The sequence below is a fragment of the Daphnia pulicaria genome, chromosome 4, assembly GCF_021234035.1.
Source record: "Daphnia pulicaria isolate SC F1-1A chromosome 4, SC_F0-13Bv2, whole genome shotgun sequence".
Classification (NCBI taxonomy): Eukaryota; Metazoa; Arthropoda; class Branchiopoda; order Diplostraca; family Daphniidae; genus Daphnia; species Daphnia pulicaria.
The window spans coordinates 11,375,554-11,390,286 of record NC_060916.1 but is presented as its reverse complement, the minus strand read 5'-3'; the positions used below and the strand labels follow the sequence as shown (position 1 = coordinate 11,390,286).

Here is a 14,733-nt window from a genome sequence, read left to right as displayed (position 1 = left end):
TTATGCGGTAAGACCCAAGACCAGTCGAAATACTTATGATTATACTACAAGCGCTGCTGCTGCTGCTGCTGCTGCTGCTGCTGTGTCACGTTGATAAACTACGGTAATAGAGACGTCGCTCTCTCTACTACTACTAGCCTACTTGTTCGGTTTGGTGAAAAAATTCCTGGGGCGAATGAATAATAGTTCTCCAGAGGGGCGGCGGGAAATATTTAAAACATCTCTCGTCTCATCGTTTTTATTTCTCAATTTCGTCGTCAACAGCATTTTAAAAAGAAAACCACCCACTAGCGTTATTTTGTCGTCGTCTTGTCACATACTCTATGGTAGATATGTGTGTGTGTGCGCCATTTGCGCGGGTGGGAGGCGAGATCTCGGAAAACTAAAAAAGGAGGCCTACTACATCTACATCGTCGACGTTGTCTTATCTCTTCTTATACGACAAAAAAATAAGAGCCTGGCCATATCTGAATGGATTGCGACATCAAAGAGAGTTGGGCTTTCCTCCCTGGAGCTACTCTGCTACTCATCCTACAATATCTCTGTACTCTTATTCGTCCCTCCCATCTAAAATATCCGAGCATTCAAAGATCATCTGCGTTGGCGTCTTTAGATGTCGTCCCCGGAGGGTCGAGACACAGCCGGCAGCGGGGTAGACACACACTGTGCGTTGTTAGATATAGTTGAGGAAGAAGAAAGAAAGGAGAGAGAGACTCTTGATAGGAAAACTCACTGTACAGTAGTAGTCTACACTATGCATCATTTATGAGCTGGGAACACGATGAGGACCAAACAGTCGGATACATACTAGAGCTGCGGAAAGTGAAAAAGACACAGAGCCCAGCCGAGAAGGAGGCAAAGACACACACAGGACTGACTTGTATAAATAGAGGCGAGCGAGTGCTGTGTGTGTGTGTGTGTGTGTGTGTGTGTGTGTGTGTGTGCAAATAGACAAAGTGAAATCAGTTCAACAAAAACGTCAATAAGAGAAGCACGGTAAGCATCAAATAAGGCCACTTTCATTTCTGCAAGCTGACAGTTTAGTTTCTTCCTTTTTTATTTCTCTTATTGTTTTTTCTTCTTTTATTTTAGATTTTCCAAATGGTAGAAAAATAAACGGAGACTCTTTGCCAGTGGATCAAATGGCACACAGGAACGGGGATTATTGATCAACCCGAATTGGATCTACTTAGACATTGACGCTGCCTAGATATACACACTCTGTGTGTATGACAAAATCTTGCGCATAATCTCTCTCAACTCCGGAACGGTTAAGATTTCAGATGGATTGGGGATTGTAGGTGGGGAAATTTATAAGCCGAGACGGAAGTCTAAATGACGGAACCAATTTTTAATTTTAGCTCGACGAGATCGTTGTATACACCTTGACAACACCCATGGAAACCTTTGCTGGATGCTGGATTGTATAATAATAAATAACACGGGCGGATAGAATCAAACCAAAATGGCCGATCCGATTTATTAGCGATTGTCTATAGATCGTAGGATATGGGGAAATCTACGCGAAAATAAATTGGATCGCAATGGCAATTCATCAAGAATTCCGGCGGAGAGAGCACGTCCTCCAATCTATTTATATGTGTACATCCCAGACTAGAAGCACCCCCCCCCCCCCCAAAAAAAAAAGATATTATACACATCTATATGGTATAACAATTCATCAAACTGAGGGTGGGTGGGTGGGGGGATCTATGCTCAACTTGTGTGTGTGCGGATTTCCCCGGGAATAATCCGCGTGATGGAAGAAGAAGAAGGAAAAAAAAGCTTTTTAGAGAAAGAAAAGAAACTCTCTCTGCTCTCTTGCACTATGTGCTGAAGGGAAAAGAGATTGCCTTCACATATCAAGATGAGATGGTATACGTAGGCAGCGCGTGCTGCGATATTTGATTCGAATCTCGGCCGCTTTCTCCCGATTTATCATCGATCCTCCCCGGGAGTTGTCTATTACATAACGGCGGGCTCCTAGCCATTATTCCCGGACGTGTCGTTATTATTATTTTAGCTCCCCATGCCATGCATCTCTCTTTGCTTTAAAAAACATGTTTTCTCGTTTCGAAATATCAAGTTGACGACATTGAAAATGAATTCACTTTTGACTGATGGATTTTAGACGTAGAGACCAAAAAAGATAAAGTTTTCGACAACATTCTATTGATGGATTGGATAGTTTTGCACAAGTTGAGTGGATGAGAGGCCTTGTGTCTTTACTCTTTAGCTCATTAACCAAATGGAAAAGCTTCTTCGGCGGAGCTCAAACAAAGTTATTCGGAGTCGCTTAGACTCATTCTGATCCCCTCGATCCCGAAAGACAATCCCGAAATCTTATTCTAATGCGCTGCTCAAACAAAGTTACTATTAATTACAAGATGCTTTTGTTTTTCGTTACCAGGCGACTTTGCTGTTAACCCAAAACAATATTTTAGTGTGCCAGTAAACTGATTAAAGTAAAAGGAAATTAATTTCGCTTTGACTAAGTAAATACTTTGTGATTGGTATTTTCACGTTCGATCAATCTCGACTCATCAACAAGCACGATGGTGGCAGTAGATACAATGTGAACAAGTCTGTATTGGTCGTGAAACATTGCACATAAGAGATAACGTTACAATTTCCAATTAAAACGAGAACACGGAGTGGCAATTTCTTACAGCTGACTGTTGATCAAATCAGCTGGTTTTCCAAGTACTAGTTTTTGTGATCTTGATTATATCCATCCATGACAGTCGATTCGAAATTACCTACAAAGTCATGAAAAGTTTCAGGAGTTTTTGAGTCGAAATGTTTCACGAAAAGTTTAACAAAAAAGTTACCAAACGAAATCAAAGACTGCCATCTTCTTCCAGACGACTGCGAGCGCGTCGTGTGGAGTAAAACAATTCGTTTTACTTGGAACGGGCACGCATCTTCCTGCGCTTCCGCTTCAGCCTACGCATACGCTTCTTACGCCACTGCACGAGAAATGTTTAATCAAAGTGATTAATTAACGCCAACACTATAGTAACTTAAACAAAGTTTTTTCTTACCTTAGCTCTCATGTTGCAGTCGGACTCTGCAATAAAGACACGGAAAACAATTTAGAAATTAAACTTAAATATTTAAAAATTAAATGAGAAATTCACTTAGAGCAGAGAGAGAATGGAGCACTTACCTTTGGAAGACTGCAGAGAAGAGTGATTTAAAGTGACACAATGCAGACACTAGGTTGACTATGGGCTATACCCAGCCCTTCGGAGGAGTGAATGCAATCAAAGAAAAATTCCCACTTCTTTTAGTAGGGGGGGGGGGGGGGAGACAGGTAACAAAGGCGAAATATTATAATCCGGTGCTATCGCGCGCTCCCCCGATGGCGAATATGGGTGGGGCTGGAGGTTAGGTAACAATTGCAACAAAGGCAAGCCGGTAAAATATATATTTCGCCTTTGTTACGTGAGTTTTTTTAAAAAGAAAACAAAAGAATTCTACTGATGATGCTATTGTGTTATGTAAATAGTTCCAGTGACATCTAGACTGAGTGGTTTTCCCTAAATCAATTCTTTTTTTCTGAGTGTGATTATTTGTTGTTTTTTTTTAAATCTCGTCTGCTGTCGAATCACTTTGATTTGATTTGTTTTAGGATTGACATTTGGGATTCTTGACGTAACGCAGTAGGATAAAGCCAGTAATAACATCCTGTGTCGATTCAATTTCCAAAACTTGTCTATTGAAAAATTTGCATTCGATTTCAAAGTGGATGTTCTTGCAAGTAGACGAGAGAGGTAATTCGTCCAACTTTTGTGTGCTCATAAATGGGACATTCGAGACTGGGAAAACAAGTGATACGCAACCGAATGACGTGAATGCCAAGAATAAATGTCAACGTTGACAACCCGGAAGAATCTAAACGAAGAGTTTACTCAGGTATATATACCTTATGATCTTCTTTAATCTAACATTCGAGAAGCACTGAAATTAAAAGACTTCCTCAAGCAGAAAATTTGACCCCTGGAGTTGACTAAATGCTAATCATTAAAGCTCCCAAAGCTTCAATTCTTAATTAAACTACTTTTTGAAATTGGTAAAAAGGTGCAGATATACAATTCCAGAGTGTGGCCACTAAACACTGATCCTCTTACAAGGTCTGGTAATTATTATAAGCCAAAATCAGTGGTGGGGAAAGGATTACGTGAAAAGCAAAGGGTTGTTACCTAATAAATAAAGTCAGATTCTGTTAATCCTTCTCGTATTTAGCTCGGTGACCAGCGCGATCGAAGACTGTTAATCTTACCAACTACACCACTTCCGGATGGTTAAACTGTTTTATGTATGTATAGTTACAGTTCTTTATTATTTGTTATTTAGTTCAGCTAATGATTCTTTTTGCTGCCCTGTGGGATTTTTTTTAGGAGGATTTAAACAACAATCTGATGTTCAGAGTGCCGAAAGTTTGGCAGTAAACATCATAGCCAGGACCCGTAATAGACCAGCACTACCACCTGATTTATTTGTGTAGGTTAGTGTTTATACATTCCTACGGCTATATGCACCTTCTGTTTATACAGACCTTGTGTTGAGTCGGATACAGCATTCCTAATATCTTCAACTTCATAGCAGGGACCGGAACGAAGCGATCGATGTTTCTCTCCTCATGGTCAATCATGCCGTTCCCTTTGGAATTTTTGGGAACTACGACGAAAGATGCCGCAGCAAGATCGATAACTCCTCATTAAAATTCTAATGGATTCAAATGAAAACGGAGCGCACAGCAAGACACGCACTTTTCTCAACCCCGTATTGTTATCATCACCATCATCTGTCGTATAATCATTATTAAAAACAAATTATTGGTGAGTATAATCAATATAGGCAGTCCAATTAAAAGAGATAAATTCGTGTTTTTCGGTTGTTTTAAAAACATTCCGTGGTTTAATTGTGCTCTACAAAGGAAGAAGGTAAGACGGTCGGTAAATATTATACACACCACTATAGCACGTCACATCTTTAATAATGGCTTCATAATTTTAATAATTGGCTTTCACAAACATAGGTACACGTTTATTCTATCCAAGCTACCTGTATATGCCTGCTGCTTACTCCATCACGTCATTTATGACCTTTATTCGACTGAATCAATCAACAGTGTCTTTGGTGATCAATGACTGGAATGTGATTGACCTTGCGCCACCAACCGAGAGAGTCGGCTGTATAAAAACGAACGATGGTAGAAAGTCGTTCACTGTGCAACCCCAAAAAAGGAATCGAACACGCATTAGGCTGCTATACACACAAGGAAAGCTTTTAGAATTTCTTCTTCTGGCGGAAACATGTTAGAGCCCATCGCGTGCAGCTCAAAGCGGGAAAGCCTCGGGAGAGTGCTGGCTGTACACTCTATAAAAAGGGTGATACCTATCGTGTGTGTGAAAACAAATACTCTCCCGACAACAACGTCGTAAGTAGCTGGCGCTTTTAGATTTCGGCTTTCAACAGAACATGGCCGGCTTCTGCGCAATTGTTTTAATAGTTTTGCCTGGCTGGACGGCTGGCGTGATTGCTGCCAACCTAAGGAGTTATCGACCAACTTTATCCGCAGAGGAGCAAATGGAGCTAGTGGCAGAAAATTTTGTCCTTAGCGGATTTCCTGATAACGAACCCACGCCAGTTGATTTCCAAGCAAAAGGAGACATGACTATCATCGATGAAGGCCCAGTTTTCACGACGAGGATTTCGTGGGATGTTGAAATCGTGAACGTGAGTGACTGAATGGATTCGACCACTGGAAACTTCGTGGCACCAAAGTCAGGAAGTCATTTTTTCGAGCCGAGTGGTGTTTTGGTGTATCGAGATTAACTAGCGGAGACCAAGAAATCAAAAGAACGTTTGCAATACAAGCTACGCTTCGTTTCAAAAAGGGAGATGTAGTGACTGGTAGTGACAAGATAAATAAAATTGCGCTTCATTTTTCGATGGTGAAATTCATCTACCACTGAATAGCCGACTCCTACAGGAAGAATTTACCCATGATTTACTGCAATTTGAATGGAAATGTATTTTGTATTTTTGTTTCAGATTATTTCAATACAAATCTATTTCTATTCTTTATATCTTGGTATCGAAAGTCGAAACACGAAAATAGTTTTGATTATTTGAATATTAGTTTCAGCCAAATTTCGTCTATATTCACTAATTAAATGTCATATAATATGCGTTGGGAAATTGGTTCGTAATTGAGAAGGCAATGCAGTTTGCACTGTTTGTTTGGCATATCTGCAGATTTGCGAATCATGCAATAAGACGACATCTAGCCATCTAGGTGCGTGTATGGGAAGTGAGCAGAGAAAAACAATATTTCGTTCGTCTGCTGCTTGAGGTTTCTATTCTGACTTTCTGTAATCTGTTTGGTTTGGTTCCAGTTACAGCATTCCAGCATGGTCCCAGCGTAATACATTAAAAGGCATTGCGTTTATCTCAAAATTTTCGACGGTTTAAAGTAAATTTCTAATATCGTTTAAAATAAATGTATTACTGTAACTGTACGTTCAGTAATCAGTACCACGCTGACTTGTTAGGCTGTTAGCACGTTGCCCAATGAGCAAGAAAAAGCCACTTGTGCTTGTGCACAGCCTATTGGTGATGGTAGGGCTGTGGCCCGGGCCATGAAAGCCCGGGCCAAAGTTCGGGCTAAAGGAAAAAAAAACCCAACCCGACTCAACCCATCGAGGAATTTTTTTAACGGGGCGGGTGATGGGTCGAACCGCCGGGTCCGCGGGTCAACCCGAGATGTGGCGCCATCTATTGGTCAAATAAAGAATCTCACAGCTAGAAAGTGCCAGAAAGATCTGGAGGGATAGGATAGCTTAAATCCATGCATTGCAGATGCAGAGTTGCAGACATTCGATGTTCAGTCATCACGTTTAAGTAGACGCTGACACGCGCTAGAGCTTCAAAAGGCAGAACAGATGAAGTGGTGAAGGCAGTATGTCTAAACGTAAATCTACTTCTAATAATGGCGAGCAGTTATCGCGTAAACCTCAAAGTTTGTCTAAATCGAGCAATTCTGCTGGGAAAAAGAGAAGTTTACCAATTAACATTAGCATTGAAAGTGATGATGAGAATGAGATGGATGATGCAGATTCACTCCCTGCAACAAGCACAGAAATAACCAATCAGTCAAGTTCAGCTCCATTGAAAGGTATCAATTAGTCTATCTTTTAATTTGCTGTTTAATGGCTAGAGATCTCCTCAGCATTCCAGCGACAAGCGCAGCTAGCGAGAGGGCCTTTACTGTTGGCAAGGATATTTTTTGCATTTCGAGAATGAGCTTGAAGCCTGAGACCGTTGAAGCCCTAATCTGTCTACGTTCATGGTACAAAGCAGGATTAGGGGGGGGGGGGTGAAAGAAGTCTACGATTTCTTGGAAGAAAACTTTGATACCTTACTTTTCAACTTTTGGAAAACGAAGAAGAAGATTTTTAAAAACAATTTTTTGTATTTGTTCGATAACTACAGTTAATTCGGATTTTTACTTCCAACCACTTACTTCCAAGTTTCTTTTCGTTTCATTGATGTATGTTTGTTTACATCAATTCTCATGTATTAATTTTTTTTTTGGTTCATTTAAAACAGAATAAAAATTCAATTTTTATACGTTAGGAAATTTTGCCATTTATTGATAAACAGACTGAAAAGATGATGAAAAAGTATGATTGACCCGTTAAAAACCCGGGCCGTGACCCATCCTGTTAATATTTTTTGACCCATGGGTTGGCCCGGGCCGAACCCATTTACTCTGTTGGCCCAACCCGCTCCAACCCGTGTTTGAAGAAAAACCCATCTAGGCAACCCATTAAAAAAAAACCCGCCCAATAAGCTCCGGGCCACAGTCCTAGGTGATGGCGGTGATGGATAATAATTGCACGAAGATGTTGAGTGAATCTACTGAGTACTGACTACTGAATTTTTTTCTATAGTGGTTTGCATGCCGAATGTTTTTCCATTGCAGTCAGAAAATTGAAATGCATAACCTAACATCTCGGTTTGAGTTCTTGCTGTCCAGATTCTTTTTAATATTTTAAATAATAATTACTTCTGTATTTATTGTCTAGAAGAGCATCTCAACCAATTGTCCAATTGGTTGGTTCTTCCACTGATAGCAGCCAACCTATCCCCTCCCTTCTTGGCATCCTTGTGTAAATTCATGGGTCCTGTGGTTGCAGTGACGATGACCTTCTTTTTGTCAATAAATGGAACATCAGGGAATGTTAATGATTTCCCAGGATTCAAGGTAGGACCCAGCAAGTATTTTTATTGGATGGTCTCTAGTAGTTAAAGATAGCAATAGGTTAAGTCAGCCCTCTAACACTGACTTGTTTCGGTGCATCCAGTTATTTTTCTTTCAACTTAATTATTTCAGTTCTGTGTGATTTCCCGAAATGTAATCTTACTACAATTAGAAAAAAGAAAAGATTTTATTTTTCTTAAAACCTGATTAGAAAACGTTTAAAGGTTACATCCCCCTCATTTTTTAACAGCTGTTTGCAGTTCTGCTCTGACTGGGTCTTTTTGTCAGGACGTAACAACCTTAAATAATTAAATATTGTTGAAATGCCTTTGTTTATTCAGATTTTTTTACGTTGTTTCGCGGTTTTCTTACGTAATCTAAATCATCATGTTTATCCCGAATAACGAAAATAGTACGTAATTTAATATCGCACAAATATCAATTATGAAATTCAAAATCTGGTTTATCAAGTTTGCAATGACCGCACTTTCTTGGCTTTGGATCTTAATTGTCAGAGACAACTGCGTGAAGTACTACTGGTAATACCATTCAATCGTGCATGACTTGAATCAATAGATTTAATCCAACAAAATCAATCGGCTATAGGGCTCTTTGGGATCTCTTTTATTTAGCCGATTTATCTGGCAACGCAGCATGGCTCTAGACTTATTTGAGGGAAGAACGGGGAGAAGAGGGAGAATGGGACGAATGGGGGAGAAGAGGAAACGTGGGTCCCCTTTTTTTCGTACGCCCTCCTCCCTCCCACTCGTCCCATTCTCCCTCTTCTCCCCGTTCTTCCCTCAAATAAGTCTAGAGCCATCCCTACTAACACAGCGATGTACCATGGATATGACTGAAGCGTACTCCCAAGGATAAGGGAGATACAAACAGCATATCCATGGAATGCTTCATGTTTATCCTTATTTCCCCTTCCCCGCACGTACCATTTGTATGTCCCTTGAATATACCGGTTTGTGTATACACAGTATCCTTAAATAACATCCATCTTTGGATATGATTTCTGTCAGAAATTAAAAGATAAAAGTCTACCCCGAGACTTGAACTACTGACCTCAATTCCGTAGCTCACCTCTCTAACCATTTGACCAACTGTTCGTACAAGTTAGGAACAAACGTTTGGGAGTAACGGAAATTGAGATATTTTTTAGCTTTTTCGTCCACTGTGTACCTAATATGGTTATACTGTGATGCACATTCTGTGTATGTACCAAATGGTATCACAACAAAATCATACCCCCGAGTATATTACTTTGATGTACAATCAGTATGTTAATGAATATACGCTGGTGGATCTACGATGAATATTCTTTATTTGATCCCATCCTAGATCCGAATAAATTTATACCTACGCTATACTACCGCCTCACAATTGCGACCTGGATCTATCCATCCCATATTTATCTACATCTTACATAAAGAGGATGGGCCGTGTTAGTAGGGATGCTGCGTTGCCAGATAAATCGGCTAAATAAAAGAGATCCCAAAGAGCCCTATACCTCGGGTCTTGATTGTATTGTCCGGGATTTTTCTGTTACAAAGTTTATTTTATCTGAGGTAGAGTTCTACTAAGCTTTTGACGCGCACACACAATGTAACATCGAATTATTTAATTAATCTTGACAATTTTTTTGTGCGCAGTAAATGACCGTTACATTCAGTGTAGGATTCAGATGCCCCTTTTAGTAGTACAAGATCCCAATTCTATTCTCATTCGAAAAAAAAAAAACTTTGTGGCTGTACGAAATACAAGAAAGAATGACAAGTTTTTGAACGAAAGTATTTTTTAAATTTATTTCGGGGAGCCAAAACAGATCAGAATTCGCCTCTCCTTCGTTCCCATTTGTACCCGCCTAAAAATATATTTCGGCGCGAAGACTGAAGAATAAAATTGAATCGCCAATTTTTCTTAATCCAAATCGCAGTCTCGTTCCAATTGGCGACATCTTCACGCGTAATACTGGAACCCAAATCCTCACTGCAATGCAAAACGATTTCTCTTAATGGGTTAGATTCTTCTAAAAAAATGTCAATCCCGTTTTTGGTAACTGAATGACACCAAGAGATGTGCAAATGCTCAAGATTACAGAAATAATGAAGATTAGCAGCTCTGTAAAATACATTATCATTGAGTGCATCACATTTCTTTATGAATACGTATACAAGTGAAGGGGATGACAACAGTGCAACGAGATTTTCAGACGAAATTGTTGAGAAGCCTATAGAAAGATTTTTAAGATTTTGTAATCTGTGCCGCTCTACGTCGGTTTCAGTAGACTGAGTCGTCTTAGAGTTGTAAAGAGTCAAAGATTCCAAATTTGGGCAAAACTTGAAGATTGTTGGTATATCGACAACAAGAAATTCTCCGATGTTGATTCTCTTGAGAATGTATCCAAATTTTTTCAGAAGCGGAACAACGCCATCAAACGTCAGGCCACCATACATTTGAATTTCTGCTCCATGTATAGGTTCATACACGGTGTGAGTGATTTCAATAGTGTAGAGTTTTTCCAATAATAGCAAGCTTAAAAGATCAGTGTCTTTAAATCCTTCTTGTCGTATGTATAGATACACTTCTGTCACATTGGGACACAGCAGCACAGATTGTCGCAGGCTGCCACTTTTGTAGACCGTGTGGTAGAGAACGTATAGCGTCGACAAGGAATATTGAGGAAGGTCTAACTTTTGATCTGTCGCAGATTGAGCGATCTCAGCCAAGCCTTCTAGTAGAGATTCGTTGCACGATGTTCTTAATTGGGGTAAATTGTCGAGAGCCAATCGAATTCCTTTGATCGTTATTTTGTAGCAATAGCTACTCTAGATTAAGTTTGCGGATGAATTTGCAATTTCCAATGACTCACAAGTTTTGAATTCCATCATCCGTCACTAGGCTGTTGTTGGCATGAAGCTCCCTTGAAACGCATATTTTAAAACCAATTCAATCTAAATTAATATTTTGTTTGATTCATTACCTTAAATCTGGACAGTGTTTACCAATGAGGAGGAAGCAATCGTCGTCTGTTTCATAAAACGAAATGTCCAGTATTCGAAGTTTTTTAAATTTTGGGATAAAGCTAAAATTTGCCAAATACTGGTATGTGAAATGATCAAGTCGCAACGTTTCCAAGTTCTGAAAGTCCAACAAAACTTAATGAATAAAAGAATCTCGGCTTCAACGCAATCATTTTGTTTCTTCTTTTACCGGACTTTTGATCGTAGCCAAATGAAGAATATCAGAAACATCAGTGCCTCTCTTCACTATAGTGAAATCCAAAGTGCGAAGGTGGTTAGTCATCTGTTGTTCAAGGAAAAGGAGCGATTTAAGTTCGGTTGCTTTCAAGAATTCGTAGCGAATTTTCTTTTCCCTGGAAATCTGCATAAGCTCTTCCAGTAGTACAGTAGCTGATTTTTAGAAATGATAGGGTTAATATCATGAAATCTTTTGATAATTTTGATTACTTACGCAGTTGGTTGATGGGGTTTACTAGATCTGATTCCAAGGCGCTTTCACCGTCCTCCATCCGTCCTCCATCTTCTAGTCTAAAAGTTTTACAAAAAAATTCCGGGTTTTTCAAAATAAAATGGAAACAGATTTCTTTTAGAGACTTGGTGCTTTTGACTTCCGGCATGTTAGCAAAATTTAATCTTTTAACCACAATATGGGTAATTTAGCGCAGCTTTAGCACACAAGTGACAGTTTTCTGTTGAGCTAGTGCTACTGAGCGAAGAAATGTAGAAACTGTTTCTTTTTATTGATAAATGGGTAATGTTAGGAGTGTATAGATATGGGTGGAGTCATCAAGAAAAAACAATTCTTTCTCTGGAATCTGATTCCCGATTGGCTTCCGTTAAGGGTGGAGCCATGTCATACATAATCGTTATTACAGTGATCTTGGACATATCTTTGAAAAGGCGGACAAGGGCATGTTTGGAGGATTATAAACGAATGGTTTAATGTTGAAGGTTAGTTTATTACAAATATCGTGAAAGGGAAGGGAATAGCAGTTGAGGACAATGTGACATTTTGAATGAAATCTCCCACTAAATTCAAAATATCCCTGATGCAGAGTGTAATAGATATCTAATTATCTATCTATGCGCCTGCTGACAGTTTCTTATTTGATGGGAACTCTATTGTTAAAGAATTATTTGTCTATCGCCTATTTACTTTTTTTTTCATTCACCGAAGAAACGAGGAAAATGACTTAAATGTTAATTAGTATAAAGTGAGAAAAGTTTAAGCCATAACCATTTGGTATTCATTTTGATATTGGTTGTTGTAGACCCATCCCCAGCAACGTCAACCTGCTGAAGGAAAGGCCAATTTGCAGGTCTTTCATACTCGAAGGTCACGGAGATCATTACGTAAAACGTGTCATGCGACGGCGGAGAGGTTGGGTGAGGACGACACGGGACGACACGTGTTACGTATATCATTATCAAGTAGGTACAATAGCTTCAAGGCTAAGCAATTGGTATTCATTTTGATTTTGGTTTTTGTAGACCCATCTCCAGCAACGTAAACCTCCAGAAGGAAAAGCCAGTTTGGTGTCTTTCATACTAGAAGGTCACGGAGATCATTGCGTAAAACGTGTCATGCAGTGGTGTAGAGGTTGGGTGAGAAAGGGAAGTGTTTGCTTCATTATCAAGCAGGTACAATACCCGCAAGGCTTAAAAGGTGAGGGTGAGGAAAAAATCGTATAAAAGGAGAGAGAAAAGGCGTAAGAAATCAATCGAGTGAGCATTTCCGACACGGTAACAACTGCAGCCCACTATCTGTCACCAACTGCCTTCTTCCAATTCGCCATCATGGGTAAATATTCGTTTTTTAAAATGTACTTTTGAATCAAATCTTTTTTTCCATGTGTTAAAATGCCACTAATAGCTGAAATTTAATGTTCAAATTATTTAATTGTTTAGTTAATTATGACGTCGTGCTGCTGGTGGTTGTTGTATCGTGTGGCTGGGTCGACGACTGGTGTACCGATGTCTCCTGGGTATGACGGCTGCCAAACCGCAACGCTAACGATTTGTTACACAAGAACAACTTACGCAACGACCGGTTACTACACCAAGGCACCGGAGTACTACACGACTAGATATGCTGCCCTGGCCTACTACACAGAATCTCCAAAGTATTATTCTGCCCCGAGCTACACCACCAAAGCGCTTGAGTACTACACCGAGGCTGGATAGAAGATGGGTGAGAACGACAAGTGTTACGTCATTATCAAGCAGGCTACTATAACTGTGGGTACAACAGCCGCAAGGCTTTAAGAATTGAGTAAGGTTGAGAAAATTTCATAAAAGGAGAGAAAAGTTGATAGATATAAGTTGGATGGGGATTCTCCGACGATAACGGCAGTGCGCTATGTCATTATCTGGATTTTGATCAGTTCAAATCAGTTGTAGAATTGATTGATTCATTGATCAGTTCAAATCAGTTCTACTTTTTTTTTAGCTTTTAATGTTTTATGTTGTCATTGATATGTATTCATGTTCAAATTTTTTATTTTACAGTCAATTACTGCGTCGTGCTGCTGTTGGGTGTTTTATCGTTGATGGCTGCGTCGACCGCTGGTGTATCGATGTCTCCTGGGTGTGGCGGATTCCAAACAAGAACGACGACGCCTTACTACACAACAACAACATATGCAACACCTTACTACACCGAGGCCCAACACCATAAAGGCTCCAAAGTATTATACCACAACTTATGCTGCCCCGACCTACTACACCAAAGCCCCAAAGTATTACTCTGCCCCGAGCTACACCATCGAAGAGCCTGAGTGCTACACGACTACGTATGCCGCTCCATCCTACTACACCAAGGTTCCCAAGTACAACTCTGCTCCCAGCTACTACACCGAAGTTGCAGTTTACAACATCGAGGTTCCCAAGAATTTTTTTCTCCCAGCTACTATACCAAGGCTCCCGTTCATTACACCACCGAAGCGCCCAAGTACTACTCTGCCCCGAGCTACACAGCTATGACTGATGCGGCCAAGTATTATCGTAACCCCGACTTACTACACAGTCGGTGCTCCTTCGTATTACGTTGAATCGAAATGCTACACAGAGGCTCCAGTTTACTACACCATAACCTACGCTACACCGTTACTACACCGGATCTCCAAAGTACTATACCGAGAGGTCCTAATACTTAACCACCACATATGCTGCCTTAGTTCAATATACCGAGGAATCCAAGTGTTACTCTGCTCCCAGCTACCACCAAACCGAGGCTCCTGTTTACTACACCACCAAGGCACCCCAGTTTTGTACTGCTACTTACGTTGCTCCTACCTACTACACCGAAGTATAACTCTGCCCAAAGTTTCTACTCCAGTAAGACACCTGATACTACACCACAACATCCGCTTCTTCACCTTATTACAAGGAGGTTCCTAAATACTGCCCCTGTTCTAGAAATATTACGAT

General features: G+C 40.1%; 1 protein-coding gene and 3 long non-coding RNA genes across 7 annotated transcripts; 2 read left to right on the top strand and 2 right to left on the bottom strand.

The window, feature by feature from the left end:
• Positions 1-2,569: 2,569 nt before the first annotated feature.
• Positions 2,570-3,262, bottom strand: LOC124337343. The gene is made up of 4 exons (XR_006917226.1): positions 3,170-3,262; positions 3,045-3,070; positions 2,832-2,969; positions 2,570-2,759 (listed from the first exon to the last, which is right to left on the bottom strand). It is a non-coding gene; the product is annotated as an uncharacterized LOC124337343 (long non-coding RNA).
• A 509-nt stretch (positions 3,263-3,771) lies between these two features.
• On the top strand, positions 3,772-6,096 carry LOC124337402. 3 transcript variants are annotated; one of them, XR_006917327.1, is made up of 6 exons: positions 3,772-3,918; positions 4,084-4,321; positions 4,404-4,510; positions 4,609-4,961; positions 5,045-5,446; positions 5,519-6,096. It is a non-coding gene; the product is annotated as an uncharacterized LOC124337402 (long non-coding RNA). The 3 variants fall into 3 exon arrangements; XR_006917326.1 differs by having other exon boundaries at positions 4,609-4,844; positions 5,045-6,096; XR_006917325.1 differs by having other exon boundaries at positions 4,609-4,949; positions 5,045-6,096.
• Positions 6,097-10,010: 3,914 nt separating this feature from the next.
• On the bottom strand, positions 10,011-12,032 carry LOC124337176. 2 transcript variants are annotated; one of them, XM_046791268.1, is made up of 5 exons: positions 11,899-12,030; positions 11,756-11,832; positions 11,495-11,694; positions 11,265-11,422; positions 10,012-11,204 (listed from the first exon to the last, which is right to left on the bottom strand). In XM_046791268.1, exons 1-5 carry the CDS (start codon positions 11,919-11,921, stop codon positions 11,150-11,152), a joined length of 513 nt encoding a protein of 170 aa, XP_046647224.1. In that variant the 5' UTR covers positions 11,922-12,030; the 3' UTR covers positions 10,012-11,149. The 2 variants fall into 2 exon arrangements, with proteins under 2 accessions (XP_046647223.1, XP_046647224.1); XM_046791267.1 differs by having other exon boundaries at positions 10,011-11,204; positions 11,756-12,032.
• Positions 12,033-12,690: 658 nt separating this feature from the next.
• Positions 12,691-13,695, top strand: LOC124337403. The gene is made up of 3 exons (XR_006917328.1): positions 12,691-12,735; positions 12,796-13,105; positions 13,213-13,695. It is a non-coding gene; the product is annotated as an uncharacterized LOC124337403 (long non-coding RNA).
• The last annotated feature ends 1,038 nt before the right edge of the window (positions 13,696-14,733 follow it).